General features: G+C 28.6%; 1 protein-coding gene and 1 long non-coding RNA gene across 2 annotated transcripts; one reads left to right on the forward strand and one right to left on the reverse strand.

Annotated features, from left to right (window-relative positions):
* The first annotated feature begins 3957 nt into the window (after positions 1-3957).
* On the forward strand, positions 3958-17745 carry LOC147814891 (uncharacterized). The gene is made up of 4 exons (XR_015431323.1): positions 3958-4174; positions 15671-15728; positions 15808-15860; positions 17409-17745. It is a non-coding gene; the product is annotated as an uncharacterized LOC147814891 (long non-coding RNA).
* On the reverse strand, positions 7160-12377 carry LOC139425078 (uncharacterized). The gene is made up of 3 exons (XM_071178115.2): positions 12257-12377; positions 9234-9284; positions 7160-7734 (listed from the first exon to the last, which is right to left on the reverse strand). Exons 1-3 carry the CDS (start codon positions 12266-12268, stop codon positions 7207-7209), a joined length of 591 nt encoding a protein of 196 aa, XP_071034216.1. The 5' UTR covers positions 12269-12377; the 3' UTR covers positions 7160-7206.
* Positions 17746-26367: the final 8622 nt, after the last annotated feature.

Genomic DNA, 26367 nt, shown 5'->3' on the forward strand with positions numbered 1-26367 from the left:
TACTGTGTAAAAAATAACAAATTAAGACTGATATTTATCTGATACTGAAGCTATGGAGTTTTTATAGCCGATACTCAGTTGTATCTGTATCAGTTTGTAACTAGTATTGTTCAGTTTGGAATTGATATCAAAAAATTATACTTATTCTTCTCTAATAGAGATCGTTAAACAAGTTTCTTTTCTTTTTCTTCAAGTGAAAAATTGAAAATGTTTAGGTATTGGGGATTTTATGGAACTATTCGAAAGTACTATACGTTTTTTCCATGCAATATTTCATAATCCTTAACAGGAAGAATTCAAATAAGGTATCTTTGATTTCACAAAAATGTATGTTTTTAAGAACTTTTTATAATAAGATGGTTAGTTTTAAAACTTGAATTTTATTATATTTTTTTATTCAATTTATTTTTAAAGAAAGGGTAAAAGTATGATGCGCATTTGTATTTAATATGAATTTGAAAATAGATATTTTTACGATCTATACGATCTATATCGTATTTAACTCTCTCACATTTATCTTTTTGTTTATATTTTTATAAATTTTGTTACTGATGATCGTCATGCGATTGATTACGATCCAAGTAAGATTGAGATAAATAATTTTAAAATTTTAGAATTTTTTCAACAAAAAATAAAGTAAATGTAAAAGTTCAGCATATTTAGAGTGAATATAATTAATAAGAATTTCAAAATAAATGTTTTTAATAACTTGATGACTTTTCATATTTTACTATGCCACATTTTTTTATAATTTTATTTAATAATATCTCCATACGATTAATACGATCTCCATACGATTAATAACGATCTCCATACGATTCATAATAATTGATTCTCATTCTATAAGACAATAAATTTTAAAATTTTTAATTATTAAAGTTTTTTTTCTCATTAAATTTATTTCTGAAGAGGAGGAAAAAGTTTGACCTGCATTCGCGTTTAACATGAATTTCAAAATAAATATTTATAAGGTATTAATTATTTTTCTTATTTTACGATCACTTATTTTTGTTCATTTTTTAACGATGATACCCATAGAAGATGATTGCTATTAATGAAATCTAATTTCTTGCCGACATTGGGGATCCTTTTTGAATAGTTTTGAAAGTTTTTGATCCTTTTGAAAGTTTTTCACTATAAATTTGTCATAATTTTTTTCGGAGGGAAAATTCGGCAATAAAATGAATTCTAAATTTTCGTAATCATAAAATTTTCCGTAATTTAAGTAAAATAATCATCTATATATATATTTCTCTTACACGGCGACAAAAAAAGGGCCTCATTACAACTCCCCGAATGGCAACGCTAGAAAATCGACCATTGATTGCCGCTAAAAATGTCACATGCCAAATCTAGCTGAGATGGCTCAACATATAGCGCTTTTAAAAACGGAAACTGAAATAACCAGAGAGAGCATAAGCTAGGCAGAAGTGAGTAGTCTTTGTCGACAGATCTCCATTTTAGTATTTTGTCGAAAGCGCTTTTTTTCTCGAATTTAAAAATTATGAATTTATTTGACGATTTTTGATTTATATCACGAATTTATTTGTTTTATTAGAATTTATTTGTTTATGCAGGTTTTTCCATTTGCAATTCACTTATTTCAATTTTTAATAGACTTAATTATAGCCAGAATTTCAACCTTTTTAAAGAGATTTCAGTTTTAGAAATTTTATCTTAAGATTTTATACTATAGCGCATTTCTAATAGGTTTAACGAATTACATGTCATTTATTTGAATTCAAATTTATTTTAATGACTTAGTATTTACTAAAAAGGTGTAATTTTTTTTTTAAAAGTTGTTATATGGATTTGAATGATTGTCTTGAATTCTTAAAATTTTGTGCATTTGCAATGCACCTAAGTTAGTAGCGAGCGAAGCGAGCTTGGTTTGCGAAGCAAACCATATAAGATTCGTAGCAATTTTCGGGGGTTGGTGAGTGTTAGCGAGCAGCGGGAGCAGCCAGCTAGTTTAAATAATTATTCTAAGAAAAAGAGAATAAAAATAATAAAAGCTTATAAGAATTGTTTAAATGAATATACAACTATTGTTGTTTTCATTTAAACAATAAGCCAAATATTGTTGCTTTCATTTAAAGACTTTTTTTTGTGAATTTGTGTAATTTATATAAAATAATTTTTCTTTAACCGTTTGCTTACGGCTGGTGCAATAAATGAACCAGAATGGTTTCATTATGTTAAGTGCAGTAAGGAAAAGGTAATATTTGTGTATATTTTGAGAAGAAAAATTGAAATGGACAATAAAATTAAATTGATAATTGAAAAATAGCTAATTAATTTTGCTTATGAAGTAGGGGTCCTACCGAAAAAAGGTCGATAATTTGAGGTTCAGTAGCCAATTGGAAACCACTATTTCAACATTCCTTTAATTCTTATTCTATTTTCTTAACAGTTTAACAGTATTTTTGTAATATCAATGTATTTAGTGTTACATGTAAGGTTTTGTTAAACGAAATAGCTGCATATTAAATAAAATCTGATCTAAAAGTCAAAGTTTTGAAATTATTTTATCAAAAATTAAGAAAACACTCATTTAAAAAATGGTATTATCAAATGGAAACTTTATCAGTTGCTTACGTACTTTTAAGTTTTTAAATAAACTGGATCAAAGTTATAAGAGTTATTGGCTCTATAAGAAGAAGCAATTTTTTTTTTATAAAAAGTCTACTAAAACCTTCTGAATGCAATATATTTTATGTATCTATGTTTTTCACATCTATATCAGCTTTCGCACCGACCATAGTGGTGACGTAAAATATCCTCAGTGGTAGACGGATTGGGGGTTAGAATTACCTTGCTCTTGGTTTAACCTTGGGTGGTTTTTGTGGTTTTCCACTCAATGAAACGAAAATGTGAGTTTACATCAAAAAGTCCTACATGAAGGCTAGTTTGTCCCAATGCTTGTTCCTGGACTTATTTTGTCTTCCTTCTTGAGTTCAAAATTACAAGGTTACTGAGTTGAACACTTATAGTCGTTAGTTCAGAATTAGTCAGCACTCGCATTGCTGTTCAACGGCAGGCTATAAAATAAATTAAAATTTATTTCAGATTAAACTTATAATTTTTCAAAATTTTTTATTATAAAGCTGCCATTTTTTTAAAAAAACAATCAAATATTTGAAAATTTTAGAGCTCCTTTTTGCTTTTTTCAATACCTAGATTTCTTTTAAAAAAATATATTTTATAATACATTTCTTACAAGTTATTCTTTGACACAGATTGTCATTAAGATTGCAATTCTTAACCCTTTTCGAGACTGTGGTTAGTATACCTATCGCCAAGTTCAGTAATATTAAATGTTCACGATAAACTATTTTACCATTTTATTATTTGTGCCTCTGGCTGTTAAGAACTTGTTGTGCTGTTGAACATTTCTGGCTGTTGAACATTTTAAGGAATATATACTGGAACTGTTTTTTGTATTCTACTAAGGCTTGTCGATAGAAAACAAAGCATATGTGCACTATTAGTCTTGAACCATAATGTGTTTCTCTGTGTCTTCTCAAAATTTCAGGAAAGTAAATTTTATATAATTAATTATATGCTTTTGAAAATTTGAGCGAAAAACAGTAAAATATATAAGAAAAGTTTTACTTGCTAAATGATTTTCTTTTTTTTTTTAAAACTTTGTTACTCCCTTAATCCTTATAAAATGTATTGAAACGATCTTGTTAAAAAAATATGAATAAGAAATACGGACTATTTATTGAATTTTGTTTCATAAAAAAAGTTATTTTTCTCCAAGGCGATTTTATCGGTTAGTGGTACTTGACACTGTAATGAGTTTCAGCCAAATATCTCTCTCCCCGTCACCTTTCCTGTAAAACGACACTAAATAAAAGGCAAGAAAAATTGTTAGCCTTCAACAGGATTGTCGCCAATCTGAATATGAAGATGAAAAAAAATAAAAACTTCAACGACGAGGATAAAAAACAAGATCGAGGGGAAAAAATTGCGTTCGTAAAACTCAGCTGGGTTTATTTTTACTCATCCTGGCATTTTCAAGAGCGTAAATTATTATTATTTTTTGGTTATTTTTCTCTAAGAAGTTTCTCTTTTCGATGGAATATTATTCGAATATCTAGAGCAACATGGTGAATGTTGCCAAAAACTATGGATCGTCAACACAGCATCTCCATGGTTCTCTTCATTGGTAAGTCAAATTATGAATTTGACTTTCATTTTGTAATTTTCATGGTCAAAACTATAATATATTGAATTTATTGTTTAAATGTTATGGGTAGGCTCTTTTAATCTATTTTTTGCACACATTCGTTTACTAGATTTTTACACATGTTTTTCTTTTCTTTTTTTCGTTTTTTAATAAATAAAAATGAAAAATATTTATTTATATTAGAAAATGAAAAAATATTTATTTATATCTATTATCGAATTTGAAGTCTTTCGAATAAAATTCTTTCATACTTTATTACATTATGGCAATATCGAACTACTGCGCATCAATCTGTAAAATATGATCAGACGCTTAAAAAGTATTTGTACAAAAGTATATTATAAAATAATGCCTTTGGAAGTTAATATTTGACGTAAGTCTAGATTTCTGAAGAACTTCCTTATATGCGCAACAATTCTATGTACGAAGTTGGCTAGAAAAAATTCGAGTCTATAAATCTAGTCTATGATCACGTAGAATGAACAGAGTAGAATATATGAATAAGGTAGAATATGTATAAATCAATGAATAGGGTGGAATATATATGAATCTATGAGGGTAGAGAATATAAGAATAGTGTAGCGTGAACATGGAATTCGAAGCTGAACTGTTATAATTCTCTTTTTTGTCAGTCAAAATTTAAATAAAATCTTTTAGCAGATTCGCTAAACTATTTTAATATAGCACTTGACAAGACAATACATTTATGGTAGAAAAATAATTATTTATTATACTCTCCAATAACTATTTTGGACCATCTGTATTCCTTACTCGGTGAATACCCATCCTTCGTAATGTAATGTAAAGCAACAACAAAACAGCAACAACAGCAACAACAACAACTAATAAATTCTGATTAATCAACACTAAACGAGAAAAAAAATTAAAGACGTATTCTAGCACAATTAATTGAATTAAACTAATGTAATTTTAATTTGTCCTACCAGGTGATTATACTTATTAGATTAAGCAAAACGCACTTTTAGATGTCCAACTCCTCAAAATAAAATTTAATTATACTCAGTAGCTTTAAAAAGCAAAAAATAAAGCTGTTGATCGCAACCAAAAATGAAAGTCCGAATTTTCTACAATTAAGCAATTTTCTCTCTTGATAGTCTGCATCGTAATTTTTTTAAAATTAAAACTACACTCATTTTTAAATTATTTAGTTTCACAGAGACACATTTCAAAAGCGTATATATAAACAAAATAAACACGTGATTTCTCACGTGATTCAGATAACTTTAGAAATACTCATTCGATAACGTAGCCCTCACTTGTGCTTACCTGACGCAATGAATAGTCAATAATTTATTTTACGTGCTATAAAGCTCATGTAATTTAATTTTGTAGCAATATCTAATGCTACATCCATGCGAAAAATGCATTTTTCAACCATCTTGTCCAAAGAAACTAGTTAAAATTTTTTAACGATTTTTAAAATCGGGGACAAAATTTGCTCCTTACACCTACCAACAGATTTTAGGATGATAGCGCAAACGGCTCATAAATTATAAGATGCTCAGGCACATAAACTCTTCCTTTTATTAGTATATCTCAATAATAAAAAGTCCTAAGCGCAGCCACTACTGTTTTGTGTGCTCAACTTAACGTTATATTTTGTTTAGCTGCTCAAAAACTATTTGATTTAGAACTTTGAATTTCCGTAGTTGAATAGAAAAATATATAGGGAGTACGATGATATAAAAAAAATTTACAATTGATAATTAATTTGATAATTATTAATTGCTGAACTTGAAGTAAAGAAAATATTACGAGTAAAAAAATATTAAGAATCTACAACCCTGTGAAAATGCAATAACAGAATTGAAATTCAACGTCTGAAAGGGCCATTTTTTGAAATTTTATATAATTTGAATGTTATTGCAATTTCGAGTGCTTTTTCAATAATTTTGCTTTAAATAATATTCATTTATGTAAAGATACGCTCATATCTTTAGATAAGGATATGTTATGTTCATTTGTCTAAAGATAAATTTATGCAATAAATGAATTTTAGTAAATATTAATTATTTTTTGTAATTTTCTTTAATAATCGTCGAAAATTTTTTTAATTGTAAGACATGAAATCTTTACCTCATTTAAAGGAATATAATTTTAATATGAAATTTAAGCGAAATCGGCTGAAAAGTTTCAAAGAAATCGAATTTTAACAAAAGTTGTATTTTTAAAATTATCCATATTAAGTTTCTTTTCTAATTCATTCTAGGCTCCTAAAATTACTACCAGATTTTATTCGCTTCGTTCGCAATCATCCCGATCTCACATCACCCGAAGATTGCGAACGCTAATGATTCATTTTTGTTTTTTTGATAACACAGAGAAGTATTACATCAAACATAAAAATTATTCAATTTAAATATCACTGAATGGTTTATTATATTCACATTTATTTATTGTATGTCCTAAAATTAATTCTGTATTGACTTAGTTAATTTGTTTATTTATTTTCACAGATTTATTTCCCGATTTTATTGGAATAAAATTTAAGCATATCCATTTTAATCAGTTATTATACTCTTTGCTTATATAATGGGCCTGTTGTCATGGCTTCTTAAAATCTCGATTTTCCAAGATTTGTCGAAACCATGGCTAATCAGACGAGAAAAGTGTGTTGAAAGGTGAAATCTCGAAACCTTAAAACGTTTAGTCTTTAAACGTTATTTTTCTAAAATCAATTTTTTAAGTAAGTTATTTGAAATTCGATTTTACCGTTGTTATTATTAGGGAAGTGAAGAAAAAACAGTTGTCAAGCAACTTTTCTCGAAATTCATCGCACCCGTAGTTTTGGTAATATTCGGTCGTGTCTAAAATGTCTTTTAATATTGAACATCAGCTGTTATAATATTTCTAATAAATATTTTTGATAATGTTTTTAATTAGTTACAGTTGTTGTTTTTAGCTTTTTTGATTGCAGATATTGGAATTAAAAACAACTAAAAATTGTTTTGCAAAATAATTTATTTTCATGCTATGTTTTTTTACAAAATTTAATATCCGTATCTGGCATAGCCCAAGCCTCCTAAGATGCCCAAACCATAACCACCATATCCACCATAAGCTCCTCCATATCCAAGATTTCCATATCCACCATAAGCTCCACCATATCCGAGGCCACCGTAACCTGCTCCAACACCTCCATAACCGTAACCTAAACCACCAACACCATATCCTGCACCGATGCCTCCATATCCGTAACCTAGACCACCAAGACCGTAACCGGCTGCTGCTGCAGGGACACCCAAATATCCTTCACCACCGGTGTAAGGGGCATCAGAAATGAGTTGAACGGCAGCTGGATTTTGGTTGGCGGTTCCGGGTTCGTTGGTCTTGACCTGTGCTCGGAATCCAGCATGGTCAGCAACGTAGTTGACTTGTCTTTTGATGCCTCTGTCATCTGTGAATCCGTAGCTACCAGTCACGTGTCCTCCGGTTCCGGATTCTTCTCTGTGTTGTTCTCCATGTTTGTCCTTGATGCTGTATCCGAATTTATAGGGTTTGGGTGCATGGTGAACTGGCTGAAATACGATAATAGTAATCAATTATTATAATTTTGGTATTTTGTTATAGCAATTTTTGTAAAGTATTTTTACGTTTTTTACAAAGGCAATAAATTTAAGTTTCGAGCACGCCCTTTGTTAATGTTTTAAACATGTTTAAGTCGAACAGTTGCCACATCGAATAATTTTACTTCAAAAATATTTAGGAAAGAAAAACCGAGTACTTTAAACTTTTTACTTCGTGTACAGTAAAAACACAAACTTTTTAGACCTGGATCAACAAGGTTGTGGATCAACAAACCTGGATCAACAAACAAATTTGCCACAATCAAGTAATTACGGACTCTCAGACACAAGGCCCCAAGTTGCGAGCGATTAGGGTGTCTCAGCTGAGGTGATGAATTGAGGAGTGCTATGAGTGAGTAAGCACATTAATTATTAATAATGAATGCTAAATACAAGTGTCTGGGTTAGATTGGTAATTATTCTAGCTAGGCTTAAAATAATAAAAGTACCAGGTCGAGCATTTAAATGAAAAGTATCACAGAGATTAATTGAAACGTTGTCTTTCTGTTTTAGACAGCAAAATTTAGGTGCCACAACGAATGTTCGAAATGCCGGTTTTCTTGCTCAAACTTGAAAGATAGCTTTTAATAGGCTCTACTACAATTTTTGTGTTTTTGTTCGACAAACGAGGAAACTTTATGTAGTTTCTTTTAGTTCTTCTCGCCCAAAAGGGAGAGTTTACTAGCTCTTTCTTATTTCTGGACTAATCTAGTTGTCTTGAAGCAATTAACCTACCTTATTCTTGTAAATAATTAAGTAAAAAACATCCATTAAGGGAAGCAAATTAATTATCAAGAATGGAACCAAAATGCATACGAATATAAAAGTGATACTGAAGAATCAATAGGGGAGAAATCATAAGAAATACTCCATGCATATGGTATTTCCAAATGAGATATTTCTTTAGGCAATCAAACTGGTTTTGAAGTTATTTCTTTTAGTTTAATTTAGTCTTATATGTCGCCTTTTATATTAATCTTGAATTCTAAATGTTTTGCTTTTATTCAGTCTTCCCCACCAATAATTAGACATATTTTTAAAGTGTTTTTGCTTGTTTGCCACCTCGGATGTGCATATTTGTTTTTGATTTCAGTCTTAAAAAGGATTCTAAATTGAATTCTGAAAAGGATTCTAAAAGTAAATATTAAGGCAAGTCATTCTAGTTTTCCAACGAAAACAAAAGATTTTCATGAACCGATTATTAAATTAGTTTTTTCTTGCCATGGATTTTATTAATTTAATATTAATAACACATAATAATATTGAAAAAAAAAAGACAGCATTGATGTTTATGAATTAGCAACACTATTCTAATGTTTCTGAAAATTTAAAAGCGGATTTTTATTTAGAGATAAATCAATTCATTTTCCACTATGTTTATCAACTAATTATAAACTCTTAGTGATATTAAAATGTTTATATATCCAAATAGAAAGCATCATTGAACTTACCTCATGTAGGTTAGCGAGCGCAACAGTTGCCACAGCAGCTAAAAGAAATACCTAAAAATAATAGAACATATCAGAATCTATATAGGTGAACATTTAAAAACCAAATTGAAGCTGTTTTATAGAAGGTACTGTTTTAACACGAAGTAACTTTCTTTAGAATATGGCTATTTTCATAACTGTTATGAGTCTGAAACAGTTATTCATGGCTGTTAGGTCAATTTTAATCAATTTTTAGACATCGTCCTCTACACCCTTTATGAAATTGAGGCAAAACGTCAGTATGTAGAAAAACACCATAGTTTAATGGAAATGAAAAGCGTTTGTGATCGATTTTCTTGAGCGCTTGAGGAGATTTTCTTATAACGAATAAACATTCGATTGAATCAAATATTGTCTATTGTGGTCTAATAACTTTTGTCACTTTTCTGGCAGTTGCATGGTTTCACACCCATAAAATTTTTGTTCTTTTCTGGAAAAAACTGATAAACTGATCAAGTAAGGTGATTTTTGATCACCTTATTTGAAGTTGGTGATTATCGACAATGTCAATCTCTATTTATGAAAGGGTATCCCAACATAGAACCAAGTTAATATGTCTTATATGCTAATAAATTGGGATTGTAGTGGGAATGACTCTACAGTACTTCCCCACCAGAATTTTATCTGAGATAAAATTCGTAGAACGGATACCCCTAGTGAATTCATTGCTATTTCGTGAGAAACCGGGAGAGCTGTATTAAGATTACCCGACTTTCAGTGCTGATTGTGAGAGCTGTATTAAGTTCACGGTCATGGTCCTTCCTGTGTTGCCATTAGTAGTCGAGTGCATACAGGCAACAGCGTGATGAGGACAATGTCGTAGTAACAAATAGCAAGTCAACTGCTCAATGTGGATCATCTATCGAAGTAGGCGTGCTCAATTTACTCCTGTAAGTAATCAATGTAGGGCGAGTGTTATCGACAATGTCAACCTTTATTTATGAAAAGGTACCCCAGCATAGAATCAAGTTAACATGTCTTATATACTAGTGAATTAGAATTGAATAATTGTCGTGGTAGGCGCGATAGCTACAACAATTTAGCTATCGCAACATTGTTGTAGTTAACCTATTTCTCTTTCTTAGTGATAATGCGCTTCAAAAATGGAAAATTTTCTTGATGTATAAGGAGCAAATCACAGACGTTAACGTGACATCACATATTTCTTTCCTTAAAAACGTGATTTATCCATGTTGTCGAGCTTTAAGATTATACCTTAGACTTTTCAAATGATCATTAACGATCGAATTCAATAAATTTAGTGTCCCAGCGATTTCACGAGTTGTTCTTTGCCGGTTTGCATCTATTAATCGCTTTATTGCGTCTTCATTTGCTTAAATTGGCTTGGAGCATCATCGTGCATCTCCACTGAAGTTAAATCGAATAAAAATTTTGCAAAACAATTTTGACATCGACGTTCTGCTAAAACATCTTTTTCGCACACATCAGATAAGTTTTTTTTTTTTGCTTGAGCAGCATTTTTATTTTTTCGCAAAAGTATGTTTTACCCATAACAAAAAAGTAAAACTTGCCAAAAATTCCGCTTTCCATATTTGAAATGGAAAAAACAATTTATTTACAATTAATGAAAAACTAAATTATTATCTGTTTTTTAAAGAAGGTTATAAAAAATAGTTTTTCGAAATTTATTTAAATTTCTTATTGTCATTTATGCTTAATTTAAATTTTTGTTTGAAATCACATTTTAATATCCATTATATATTTTTTTAAAAAAAATCATTGTTTAAAAAACATTGTTAATTTGAATTCCAAGCAGCCAAGCTTTCAAGTCATTTTCTAATAAATTTCTTCTATTTTAGATTTTTTTAACTCCGATATTTTTTTAAAAAAAATAATAGTTCAAGCTTATCTGGGCGGTAGTTGTCTGTATAGCTTTAAAAGTTCTCTTCAAAATTAATGATGAAGTGTAGTAATCAATTTATAATTCGGCTTAATATACCTAATGACCTAATATTCAAAGAACCTTTTCAGTTCAAATACTCAGCACCACCTCACGAAAACAAGTATTAACTTGACATAGCATATTAATTTATATGTTGGTTTCAAATTAATTTAAACTAAACATAGTAATATTAACGGTAAAAAAACTATTAATTTGAAAAATAGATCTTACCTGAAATGACTTAAGAATTTCAACTAATAGGTTTACATTAAATTCATTTCAATATTATAACAGAAATGCTAACTGTAAAAAAACTGTGAGTTTAGAAAATAAATTTTATAAGAAATAAATTAACGATTTGACCTAATATGTTAACAGGAAATTAATTTCAATATTATACAGAATTTTTTTCTCCCCATTTCCAATGGCCGATATTGCAGAGCATCACTACACTACAAAAGAGAACAATTTAAAACCCGCAAAATAGCATAAAAAAAGAGGCTTGATGACAGAAAAGTCTTATGAACCAAGAATGTCCCTTGAGCTCCAGTTTATACAAAAATATTAACTGAATAAAAATTAAGAATTTGAAAAAGTTGATATTATCGGAAGTTAGTTAATAACTCGACTTTCTATGTTAACTTGAAATTAATTTCAATGCAGAAATATTGACTGTAATGGAAAATATTTTAGGTTAGTTAATGACTCAGCCTAACACATTAACTTAAACATCATTTCAATACTATACAGATATATTTCTTTCATTTCCAAAGGCCAAAGGTACAGAACATCACTGTACCACAAAAGAGAATATTATTAAAATCGAAAAACAGCACAAAAGAAAAAAGAAATAAGAGACTTGGTGACAGAAGAGCCTATGAACAAGAATTGCCCAAAACACCAATTAATACAGAAATACTGACCGAAATCAAAAAACTAAAAATTTAAAAAAATTTATGTTACTGAAATTTAATTAGTAACTTGACTTACTATGCTAATTTGAAATTAATTCATGAGCTATACGGAAAGCACATTAGCAATATAAAACAAACAAAGTAAATATTGAAAAAGCTGATCCTACCTGAGCGATCATGTTGAATGTTTGAAATCGATATGATTGTATTGAATGAAAGTGAAATGCTGTATTTATATATCTGATGGCAATAGAGCTCGAATATAGAAATGGATTATAAATTTCACACTTGACCGATTTATTGTTCCGGAGACAAGGATTAAGAAGTTATGAGAAGAGAATATCAAATAAGGTCCATTATGAAACTATTTCCAGGTTAATATATTCAAATATGGAAGTTCTCGTTGTTTTGATGCAGTGAAGCAACAATAACAAATTCTTTTAAAAATTTAACGTAATATTTTCAAAAATAGAACAAAAAGTTTAAAAAAACATGTTATTTTTTTCTGTATGATCAATAAATTTAGCTGTGAAGTTAGAATTTTCGCTTGAAAATTATGATAAAATAACCGGCTGCAGTCTGTCCATCTAATTAATTATAAAGTTTACGGTACGGAACATTTTTTACCTTTACGGTTTAGAAATTAGTTTGGTTAAAAGACCATAAAAACAAAACTATACGGTTTTTTAACCATTTAAAACTAGCATTTTTTCAAAACCGTAGAAAAGAAATTTAATTGGAGATAGGCTTTCCGTTAGGTAATGGGCATTGGGGGTAATGATTTAGGAAATATTGTGGTGTCAGCCATGGGACTCAAACTTTTATTCTATCGTTCATGAGATTGTCAGATTAGCCCTCTCGTCTATAATATACCCAGCTGCAAGGAACTAAGTGATTTCATTAGGTGGACCTAGTTGGTGCGATAACTTTCTGGTTGTTTAAGTGCTTTAGGTAAAAAAAGTTAATTAACGATTTTTCTTACAATTGATATTATCTTATTTAAGGTTATTGACTGTTTTGTTTGAATATAGTACAGTAAACTCTAATTAAATTGTTATTTAGCCAATTTTTCCGAGATATTTCAAAGAGTGTATCAAAGTTTCATGTGTTTTTGATGCAATGAAATAAAATTAACAAATTCTTTAAATAAATCCAAATCAAGGTGCGTAATATTTTCAAAAATTCGAAAAAAATAATATTTTGGAAATTTATTTTTTATAATATTTTCTACGTTTGTGCAGGATTTATGAAATCAAAGAAAAGTATGTAATCATCCGCTACTCACTATAAATGTAAAGTACTCAATAACTATGCTACTTCATGTTTGAATTAGTTTCAAGGCAAAGAATAATTTTAAACTAAATTTTTTGAAAATTAAAATTTTCTAAATTTTTTTATAAACCCAGCACATTAAAGAACTTGTGTTACCTTCTTACTTTAAAATTAACAAAAAAGAGGAAAAGGGTATGATGTTCTCTTAAAGAATATAAGTTTAATGTATAATATTTTAAATATTAGTTGAGAGTTATACATATTTTGAACAGTTTTTAATGAGTTCATTGATATGAGTTTATTTTGTGCGTACTTTTTCTCAAACAGAAAAAATAATTATGCGCAATATATTCACTAATAAAGGTAAATTACCTTGTTTGAAATTAAGATGCATGTTGAACTAATAATAGAGTTCATATCTGCTGTAAACGTTATATGGTGAAAAAACAGACCGTATATCTTGAACTTGATTAAAAGTTCAATTAGGAAGCAAATTTGGTTCAACTTTACTGAACTGATAAGGGTTAAAGCAAATTTAAAATGTTTATGGTTTAGTACTGAACTGATTTTTTGAAGAGTATAGAAACTGATAATTTATTACTAACAAAATATTCGTTTTTCGTGGAAGGTGAAAAAAAGTAAATAATCAGTAAATTAATATTAAATGAAACAACGAAAGCATGTACAAGTCTGAAAAGCATATACAGAAATAATTAATGAAGCTAAAAAGTTTTTATTTTTTTCATTTATTATTATTTGTTGGACTACCCGGTATTTCGCAATGTATTATGGTTTAACGTTTGCAGAGCGTAAAAACAGATGCTAATTATAGAGTTATTTATTATTGTATTATTTATTTATTGTATTATTTTAATACTAGCAAAATACTCGTTCTTCTGAAAATAAGGTATTAATTAACACTACGAAAACATACGTGAATGTGAAAAGCATATACGGACACAACTATTAAAGCTAAAATAATTATATTGTTATTTACTATCGTTTGTTGGACTTGTTGGACCCGTTATTTCTACGTTATTTGATTGCGTTCTTAGGCTGAAAAGTTCACCCCATCAATATAAAAATTAACTATATTCAACGTCATTTGGCTCTCGGTTCAATCATGATAGTTAAAATTTACAACAATCATACAATTTTCTACAGTACCTACCACTTTAAGAGATCCGTGAAAAATCTATTACCTCAATTATTAAGTACTTATTTTTAAAACCTATATTATTAAATTTGGTACCTAATAGCACATATCTCCACAATACGAACAACTAACACCAAAATGAATTAAGCATCATTTGCATCAATAACAGTATAGCAATTTTACAGCAACCCTTTAATAGTACCCAAAAAAGACCTTTTCCAGTAATTTTTCGCTTTCTAGCACGCAGCTTTTTTGTATTTCAATTATCTCTGATTTTTATATTTTTTATATTTTTTTCATATTTTTTAGTTGTATAGAAGTAAATTCAAAAGCGTAACTATAATCAAAATAAAAACGTGGTATCAGATAAATTTAGGAATACTCATATTGTGACATAGTCCACATATGCCATCTGCATTGCTTTTGAGCTTTCTTAGCGAAGCGAATAAAAAATAATAAAATTTAAAAGAATGTAAAATGAGCTAATTTTTTTATTAAATAGAGCTGTAAACTAGAAAACAGAACAGGTGTTATTTAGTAAGTAATTGAAAAAGAAATAAAATTCTCTACTGCCCCTTATAACCAATCTCTCAATTCCAGGATTGTAGTACAAATCGTTCTGGAGTTAAACTGTAAAAAATTTTCATAAAAAATCAAAAAAATAAATAAATAAATAAATAAAATAAAAAAATAAAAATAAAAAATCTGAACACTAAAATGGTGGCAATTATTTTATACCAAAGTGGATTTCCAATAAGTGTTCCTCTACACCAAAAATACGAATAGTTCTTGGTGTTAGCGAAAATTTCGGTGTTAAATTGTTGTCACTACTTTTGGTGTTTGGATACACGAAAGTTTCTGACAATGCTGATATTGCTTCCGCTGTTCAAAAAAAAAAACATTGTCTACTTTAAAGTTATTTTTCAAGAAACAAAAAATATTTTGTCTGTAGTTAAGAAAAAAAAAACTACGCTAGACGAATGTTTTTAAGTTATTAAATGAAAGTTTTGAAAAAATAAAACCTCTATAGTTTGTTTTTTTCAATTGCACGAAGTTTTTTAAGTTTATCTCGCTTCGTCATGTGTGTCGGTTTCACAAAATGCTCATATTTGTTTATTTTGACTGATATTTAAACACGTTTTCTTTTGACTAGGTCTTTTGCTGACACAATTCGTAATCGACACTAACTGCGCTCCAAAAGGTGTTGCTGTGTAAGTATGATTACATTTTTCATTCATATCATGAACATGCGCTATTACATATTTCTGTAACAAATTCTAATTTTCTCAGATTTGGTGGAAGCAGCAAAGGTAAAGTGGCCCAAGTTTCCAGTCAGTGGGGAGGTAGGCATTATTCATTCTTGATAATCAATTTTTTTTCTTTCATCGTTTTCACACAATTTTGACATTATTTTATTGTGTTCTAATTTGTATTTTAAACATTTTAATTCTATTCTTTTTTAATCGATTCAAGGTTAAGCGATTTTTCCTTTACCTCACACTTTCTCCTTGTCTGTTTCCATGGTTACGAGCTGTCTTGGTTTTTCCCCAAGACTGCAACGCTTCAGTTAGAAAGATAATATGCTAGCCTGGGAAAAAAGTAACATTTGCGGATTATTCATTCATGATAATGTGTATATATTTTTTTGCGTTTATCGTTTTCTCACAATTTTGACATTATTTTATTGTGAAGGAGAAAGGAAGAATGTGGAGAGGGGAGAAATTACTTAATCTTGAAATGCCTATTCCATATAAAAGTATAAATGTACATCTCAATAATAAAACGTTGAAAACTGCTCATCTGTTAATGATTACCTCAGGTATTTAAAGAAATGTAACATATAGGACGCAGAGCAATTAAACAGATTACATAACTAAATTTTGACCAAATGAGCAAAAGAAATAGATGCATGACAAATAAACACTTCAGAAAGTTGTATTTTAAATTTTTATTTCTAGGTTGAAATTCTTTCGTAATTTATTATTGGTTTTTCAAACCTCTGAGAGCCTTAAATCATATTGCTAAGTATGGAAAATCGCATGAACTGAACATTGCAAAAGTTTTAAAATAATCCTTTAAGTAATTGTTTGAGATATTTAAAAAGAATGTCGAAAACTTAAAAGTGTCTATTCCGTTATTGTAGGGTAGTGCACAGAATGACAAATGTTATGAAATGTTTTTAAAATCTTGAGTTTTCATCCCAAAAAAAAGAATTCTTGAATTTAATACGATATGAATTTAATAATCTTTAATAATGAATTTAATATTTCTTGAATTTAATAATAATTTAAACTCTTCGTGCTTCTTTTATAAATATCTTTTTCAAGTTTATGTTCACTTCTGTAACGTGAACAAATACTTTGACAGTGAGAAGTGATCAACGAGTTGCCAAAATTTGATTCAAATTATCACATTTTTGCATCATTCTGTTGTTTTCAGTTTTTATTTTCTTTTATGATTTTAATCACAAAATGTTCTTTACACAACATCTGTTAAAGTTTTAATTTTTTTTAAAACTTTTAATGCGAAAATTGGGGCAATCAAAAATTTTATTCTGGCTAATTTTCTCTCCAGATTTAGACAGTGGTTCAAAATGAGCCCTAAATTTTGATTTCCAGATTTTCTTTGTATAAAATTTAAAACACAAAGGTGAAAATTTTTCTCCAATATTCAGAATCTTAAAAAGTTGTATAAAACGAAATTATTAAAAATTATCCTAAAATACAATTTTTTAAAAAAAAAGTTTATGACATATTTCAGGATTTTTTATGATTTGCAATCAGTTTAAAAATTATTTCCATCAAAACCTATTTACATTGATTTGTTGTCTAGTTTTAGTAGCATGAAGTATTTAGCACTAATCATGAAACTTCTTTTCTATTCCATTTCAGTTCTATCTACGTCAACTAAAGTACTCATAGTCTTCTATTGTATCATCATTGCTATTTTAGTTGGAATTGGAATTTACAGACTCGTCAAATGGTGTCAAAAGCCTCCTCTATGAAACATTTAATTACTTACATACCAATTTTAAAACTGTATATAATTTTATAAAAAGTACATTTTTTTTGTCAAAAATGTTACTTTTTCTTCATATATTGCATTCCTAACAAATGCTTTATTTTACACTTTTAAATTTTTGCATTACCAATGCTGCATTACCTGGGCTCATAAAAGTTTGTAAAGACTGAGAATATGGCACTGACTTTGATAATTTTCATCTTACAAGGGAAACTAGGGAAGTGTGACTCGCTAATTTTGAAATAAACTAATGGGATGTATGCCTTATGAGGGGATTATTATTAGGGGGAAACGTATATATTATTTAGGGGGAAACATTCGTTTCGGCCCATAGAGGGTCCTATGAGAGATAAAAAATAATTCAACCTATAGAAAAATCGGTATTTTATTACTTCAATGCAGACTATTAGTCATTGTAATTATCTCTTACTCCAATTAATTTTGTGGTACTTTCACGTACTATATAATGCATATTTATTGTCAGAATCGATTTCGAAAATTTTATATATCTGCAGTTTTTCAGAAAAACCTGCTAGGTTAATTTAAAAAAAAAATTGACATCAAACTTTTTAAAATTTTTAAAATGTTTTTTTTCCGAAATGAATTGGAATATGCAGTTGCAAATTAATCAATTAATTAATTATTAATTAATTAATACATAATTAGTTATTAATTATTTAATAATTACTTAATTAATAATTAATTAATAAATTTGTGAATTAATTTATTAATTAGAAAAGTAATTAATTAACCAATTATTACAAATTAATTGGAGTAGGAGACAATTACAATAACTAATAGTCTGCATTGAAGTAATAAAATGCTCGACTTCGCATGCAGGTCGTCTGCAGAGGATCAAAATTGTGATGGCATGTCTTCGGATCATCCTCAGGGATGTTTCCCAGACCGTCGCCAATAGCCCGTCGCCATTAGCTCTAGTACGACGTAAATGAACTACAACAACAACAAGTAATAAAATACCGATTTTTCTATTTATTGAATTAGTTTTTTATCACTCATAGGACCTTCTATGGGCCGAAATGAATGTTGTCTCCTAAAATTATTCCTCGTAAGGCATACATCCCACTAGTTTATTTCAAAATTGGCGAGTCACACTTCCCTAGTTTCCCTTGTTAGTGGGAAAATAATACCAAATTGGTAATTTTCAAAAACGTTTAACACCTTTTAAAATATTTAAGTGATTTGTCTGTTCCAAAACCCAGAAAATTCTTCACAGCAAGATTATATATATGGTTAAAATCATCACATTGCTTCAAGTGTAAGAAGCCTGAACTGTGGATTTTTTTTTATTTTCCTTGGCGACAGAGTTTCAAAAAACAGCGTTAAATATTGTTTGCTCCAACGAATTAGTAAATTCAAGGTTATCCCCTTAAATAAATAAAAATACATCTTTGAAAAACACGAAAATTTGATCATCAGACTTATTGTTGTTCAGATGTTCTGTTTTTTTTCAATCGCCTTTAATGTGGTTGAAAAAAAATTTATTTCTGAAAAACTAGTACAACTTAGAGAAAAAACTTATTTTTAAAATCGTGACCACATAAAAATTAATAATTTCCTTTTTTTTGCATTGAAAGAATAATACATATTTAACTCTGTATACATTAAATGTTATAATCAGTTGTTAATTTACAATTTATTGAGAAAAGGTTTATTAACCAATTCTAGTGAAGGCAACACTTTGATGCTATTCTACACAAAAAGTCTTAACACTAAAAATTGGATGATTTTTTTTTGGTGACTTTTTGAAATTGAAATTCAAAATTTTTGTTTTTAAGTTTTTATGAAAATTAGTTTGATATTTTTTCGTTTGTCCTGATGTCAATCATCATTCATTGATCACAATATTAAAATCTATATTTAGATTTTTAAAATTAACTGTTCAAACGCTAATTTACACAATAAGTTCGCGCCAAATATTTAAGAGAAAGATTATGAGACAAGTATTATATAAGAGCGTCTTTTTTAAACAGTTTTAGGGAAATTATGGCTGATTAAAAGTATCAATTTTTATTTTTTATGGAGATTTAAGGTATTTATACTTTTTTCATACTTTTTCTCCTACAGTTAGCTAATAAACTATAACTGTCGGAATTGATATTTCAGAAGTTTCAACTAATGCCTAACTGTACTGGAAATATTGAAAGTTAACAATTTTACACAATTGTACTAATTTTTTGAGGCCTATAAAGAATATGTAGTTTAATAATTAAATTAATTGATATTAATTAGTTCATTGTTTAACTTAGATAGGTGATAAAAATTATTTTCAGCTAACACTTAAAATTTTTACATAAAGAGTATTTAAAAAAAATTATTAAGTGAAAGTTGAAATATAAATACATTGGTCAGTAAGAATTTTCAATAAAATAACGCTATGATTAAAAATTATAAGGACATTTAAAAAATGATAAAGAACATTTTAAAAAAAGTAGTTTTAAAATGTTTACTAAACTTTTGTTCAAAAACTTTTAAGTAGGAGACCGTTGCAAAATTTTTGTCTTCTACAGTGGGGGGTGAGCTGAGAAAGGTTGGGAACCTATTCTGAAATTTGTAAAAATAGACTTGTAAGCACCGACCGAAAAATGTTTCCTCAGTGGTATCACGGATTATGGGTTCGAGACCCCTTTTCGTCTGACTTACCATGGAAGGTTTTAGGAGGTTTCCTCCCCATGTAATGCAAATGCGAGTTAGTTCCCTCAAAAAGTTCCACCCGAATGCTTGTTTGATGATCCAAGAGTTCCCTCGTCTTCTGGATTTGGTTCAAAATTACAAGACTACGAAGTTGACCATTGATAGTACCAAACTCAAATTGGGTCGGTTGTTCAACGCCAGTTATAAAATAAAATAAAATTATTGACTTGTAAAAATGTTTGCTATAGTAATTGCTCGGATGGAGATCAAATTTCGCATCTTCTTCGCAGTAGGAAGAGATTTTATATACAAAATAGTACGGTGTCGTTGAGTAAAATTACTATAAAAACAGCTTTTCTATATTTTTGATTTAGTATTAGAATACGTGTATTTTATTGCAAACTGTTAATATATTTATAAATTTTTTTAGCTTCAATTTTACATTACTATCATATGGAACACGCTGCGTGACATTTTAGATAAGTTTTTTAATAGTTTAAAAATTTCTGAATTTTTTTTTACATGGTTTTAAATCTTCTCCGAAAAATGCTAATGTAGAGTAGTTATACTGGTTTATTAAGCCTCAATTTATAGATAATTAAATTTTATTAATTACTAATAAACAATTTAAATAAAATGTCATAAGTGCATTAAACGACAATTTATTTCTTAATAATAAAATCCTCGAAAAAAGTAGGCAAGGCTCAAAGAAAAGGGAAAAAGGAAATCCTTTTTGAATCTGAATCCTTTTTGATGTAATGATCAGATCTTCACGTTCTAAGGACTCAATCTTAATAGTTCAGGAAAGGGTGGCCTCTATGCTAATTAATTAGGGCAGGCGATATTTTAAATCAGATACAAAAACTTCCTTTCTTTGAGTACCTCTGAATACCTCTTCTACCTTTTTTTCAAAGGATTTGACATTTCTGACACCCAAACTATGGATGGTAGCTGAAATATAGGAAACATTGTCCCGGTAGTTAGGTCAGAAAAGTGGCCCCAAGTTTGATCCCCTTACTATTAATTATAATTTAAATAATTGTAATTATAGTTTTAATAATTATGATAGCAATATTAATCATAAGGTTTACGATTCTTTTACAGCATTTTAGAGAATGTAATTTTACAAAAACGAACTTTCTTTGAATAAACCAAACTTGTTTAAGACGGATTTGATATTTCTGAGAAAGTTTTGATAGTTCTCGAGAAATCGCATTTAAAATATACCTGTTTTTTAATTTTTGATTTCTCAGGAATCATTAATCTTATTTTTAAAATAACTTAATGAATATACTTAAATTAAAATTCTTATTAAGGCCCTTGAATGTTAGTCTACGACATACAAAATATAAAAGACATTAAATGTGCTAATTTCACTGTTATATTTCTAATATTTTTTATTGAGATCTTAACAATAGTTGCAAACTTTTTGCAAAAAAACGTTTAGTTACTACTGTTTTGTTTTACCTCCAATTGGATTACATTTATTGGCCATGAAAACAAGGGAATCTCAAATATATCCATTAAATCCTTTTTTTCTTAAATCTCCTCCCTTGTCATAACATATAATTAATTTTCTCAAGAAAGTAAAAGAGTTTTTAGTAGAAAGTGTCAAAATCTGATAAGTTCCGGTTGACTTACAGTAGCGGAATTTCTGTATGTCAGCATCATTGGCGCGAAACGAATGAGGTTTTTTCCATGGTTATTTTTTTACCACTCTTATTCGAAGGCCATCAAATGCTCGAAACGTAATCCAGAAAGGTGACATTCCCCCCCTCCTATCTTGAATTTGGATCACATTTTTCAGGTGTGATTAAACATTGTTACTGGCAATGAAATCGATTAATTTAAAATTTTGTAATTTTGTGTGCCGTTTAATCCAAATCATTGCCAATGAAATTGATTACATTCATATTTATGTGGAAACTTAAAGTATGCCGGAGAAAGTTATTCCTCTCTGAAATAAAAAAAAATTGTAAACACCGCCACTGTTTTGGTAACTTCAAGTAACAGTTTTATTGAGCAAATCTTTTTATTAAAATTATCTTTTAATTGTAAGAATTTTTTTTCCCAAACTTTTCTGAGAGTATTTGGATTAAGTCCTTAAAGCTAGATAAAAAAGTTTGGGGGCAATAAAATCAATTAAGATTTTGTAGCCCTTTTTTTTGCCATTTAGCGCAAATTATTTCCGATGGGCTTCATTACATTTAAATTTCTGTAAACTCTTAAGCCTGAGACTATCAGTATTCTACTTTATCTGCAGGAATTTGAATATCATTTCCATGTTCGTCAATGTACAATGTGCCAAAAGAAAAATTGATTTTCATGAATAACTTTTGATCTAATGATCGGATCTTCATGTCCTTGAACTTCTTTTTAATGGTCCGAGATGATTACTTCAAATAAGCTTGTTGATTTTAGCAGACGATATTACATCCTGATAAGATACGGGAAACAGACACAAAAAATGCACTTTATCTGAATAAACGTACCTTTTTTTCGTCGGATTCAGATTTCTGACAGCTAAAATATATAAGGTAACAGCAATCTGGGAAATATGGTCCTAATAGTTAGGTTATCAGAATGATTTAAAGTTTGGACCCTTTAATGCTAATTTCACTTTTTGCACATTTCGTCATATCTCGAGAACTTTTTTTGACGAAAATTTTTGCACACAGTTTTTAAATTCGCTTGTCCAAGGATAATTAAATGCAAAAAAAAACTTTTAGTAAATATTTATTACTTTTGATTATTTTTAATAATAGTCGAAAAAACTTTTAATTGTACGGTAAACAAATTTTACATCGTTTTAAAGTATGTAATTCTGCATGAAAAATACAAAACATGAGTGAAATTGGTAGAATGGTTCCTGAGAAATTAAATTTTGAATATGGGAGTCAGAAATCCTAATCCGTTGAAAAAGTAATGCATGTTTATTTCGAGAAAGTGTGTCTTTGTGTCTAATTTCGTATCTTAAAATATCGTCTACACTAATTAATTAGTATATTTGACGTTACCCCCTTAAACCCCTTGGAAGATTCGATCATTCGCTTGAAAGTTATTCAGGTTGGTCCGTTTTTTTTGGCACACTGTACATCCTGAGTAAGTTTACTTTATAGCTGGGAAAGTTGTGCTTAGGTTTTTGATTGGAAAGTTTTAGCTTGCAAACTTATCTGATTAAATAATTTTAATAAAACAATTAATAATTTAATAATTTTCATGAACTTTTATTGATTTGTGTCAAGTTTTATTGTAAGTAAATTCCTTCGCCTTACAGAATAGCCCGTAATGCTAAAAATTGTTATTTTTAACGAGCATTTTCCAAACATTATCAATAGAGACTATTCAGAGGAAAGCCATAAAGCAGTAAATGAGCTAGCAAAGATAGTACTATTAATGCCGAAGATCATACATAGATATGTTACAATTCTATGTGAGAGTTCCTTCGAAATGTATTTTAGCCGTAAAAAATAGTGTTAAAAAGCAGGAAGAATGGGTTCCTTTACCTAAGAAACATGTGTGGTTCTTTTTGTAAATTATCTTAATTTATTTTTTCTCCATTTTAAGTTTCCTGTAAACTCATTTTAATCTTTCAAAAGTTTTCACTCAACTCAGCCAAAATATTTTGGATGAGAGACAAACGAGATAATTACTAATTACCACCTACAATTCGGGTTCTTCAGAATTAAACTTACTTTTAGAAATTTTTAATGGTCTTTTTATAGCTTTGAGTTGAAGTAGCGACTGTGAAAAGTTTGCTGATTAAATAGATAAAAAAATGTATAGAGCGCAAAAGAGAAAAAAATAGAACACCTTGAATAACTTTTAATCTAATGATTAGATTTGAACGTACTAAGACTCATTTTTATGGTTCAACAGCCCAACTTCAAATAGGCTAATTAATTTCTGCAGACGATATTTTAAGTCAAGAAGCATGACACAAAAAAGTACTTTTTCAGAATAAACGTACTTTGTTTCTTTCGATGAATTTAGATTATTGTCTTTGAAAAATATGAAGGATTCGTGTAAAAACAAATTTTAAATACACGACTTTTTAAAAATTTGATATTTCTGAAACTATTTCATTGAATGCGATCAAGTTTTGTATACCATTTTAAACCACATTCTTTAAAATGATGCAACAGTTTATGCCTTACAATTCGATGAATGAAAATAATGAAAAAAAAAGAATTATTATTAATTACTTTTTGCATATGTTTGGATAATTGTAATATTGTATGCAAAAAATTTTCAATTCTCTAAAAAAGTTCTTGAGTTATGGCGAAATACGAAAATATGAAATTAACATCAGGGGAGGGGGAAACTTTCAACCATTCCCTTAATCAAACTATTGGGACCATATTGTTTTCCAGATTGCGGCTACCCCCCTCCAGATTAAGATCAAAAATTCAAATTCGTTGAAAAAAATAAATCTTCATTCAGAGAAATAATTTTTTTGTTACAGATTTTGTAATTTGAAATATAATTTGTACTAATTAACTAATATATTTAAAGTTAAGCCCTCAAACCATTATGTTTTATTTTTAATACCAACATTGAAAAACAATAGTACGAGTTAACGAATATCGATATTCAACTCCCTAGTCTTGTAATTTTGATATTAATACTAGGGAAACCTTGGACCGAGCACTTAAATACACAAATGTGAGCTAGATTTACCAAAAAGAGGGAGAATTATTTGATGGATCTAACACGCCCTTACGTTACACAAAGAGGAAAACCACAATCTCCCATAGTTAGCTCAATGGCAAGGAGATTCTTACCCATGATCCTTCTACCACTGAGGATATTTTATGACAGCACTGTAATCAGTGCGAGCCGGGAGCAGAATTTGTATTGGTCAGTCAATTCTAGGATTTGAACCTGGGTTTACCTCAACGTGTGGCGAGTGCTCTATTCCTTGAAGGCTTCCTCGAATCATTAAGATTAAGTGTTAGTACGTGAAATTCCTATCATTAAATCAAAAGTTTTCTAGAGTGTTTTTTTTTTGGCAATTTGCCAAAAGTAAACAAATAAAAAATTTACGTAAACAAACGAACTGATAAACAAATAAATAAATATATGGTATTACTTAAAACAACTGTTAAACTATTCATTGGATTTTTATAAACTAAAATGAAATTTATTTTATTTAAACAACGCATTTTAAATCTAAATAATTAGTGCTATTTATATAAGGCTCAAAATGGGATACAAAAATATACTTTCTCTGATGATTGCACAATTTTTATCAGGAGAATGATCGGAGATTTAGTTCTTTAATCAAGATCAGATTAAGACGTGATGACTATTTATGAGCGTTGTTTTGTAATGACTGTTCTTACTACACATATATTTTTAATCCTTATTAAAAGAAGTAAAAAACGTGTACATAGTTAGGGAACCAAATTTAATTTTAAAATATGGACTATGTTTGGTTAAGTGTATTTGACACTGAAACGGACGTTATTCAGTTCTAAAGCTTTAAAAGACAATTAAGATATATAAATTCGTTTTGTCCCCTTCTATATGTACAGAAGCTTACAAATTATATTTATTTTTATAATTGAAATTTGAAACTTCAAATTTGTATGAATGCATAACAGATTATATTAAAAAATTATAAAAAAAAATTAAATTTCAAACCCCATTTTAAAATTTTTTGAAATTTTGACTATTAGTTTATTATTTTTTTTATGTTCATTAAATGATTCCAAGAGGAAGGTAAAGTATAAAAGCACAAATATTTTTAATTCTTAAAACACTTTCTCTTTTTAAAATTTTCTACATTTTTAAAAAAAAGTTTAAAAAGAAAATTAAAAGTGTAAAAAAAAATATTGGCAAATTAAAAACTTTACTACTCAGCATACAAGAGAACTATACACTATGAAATGTAATTAATTTTTAAGGCAATTTACTATTTGCTAAAAATGTTTGAAGGCAAAGCAAGCAAAAAGTGATTCTTAATCGGCTAAATTAATAAAATGTTTTGTCTAGTGGTAATACTACTACTAATACTACTACTAATTACTAATGATTGAGTGTATTAATTATAAGTGTTGCTAATTTTATTTGGTAGTTATTAACATGATAAAAACTTATAATGTTTTCTCTTACAATTATAATTAATTTAGTGAATTTTACTTATTAAACTTGAGAATAAATAAGAAATTT

The sequence above is a fragment of the Parasteatoda tepidariorum genome, chromosome 2 (genome assembly GCF_982258835.1).
Source record: "Parasteatoda tepidariorum strain Cologne lab strain chromosome 2, Ptep-v5.0, whole genome shotgun sequence".
NCBI classification, from domain to species: Eukaryota; Metazoa; Arthropoda; class Arachnida; order Araneae; family Theridiidae; genus Parasteatoda; species Parasteatoda tepidariorum.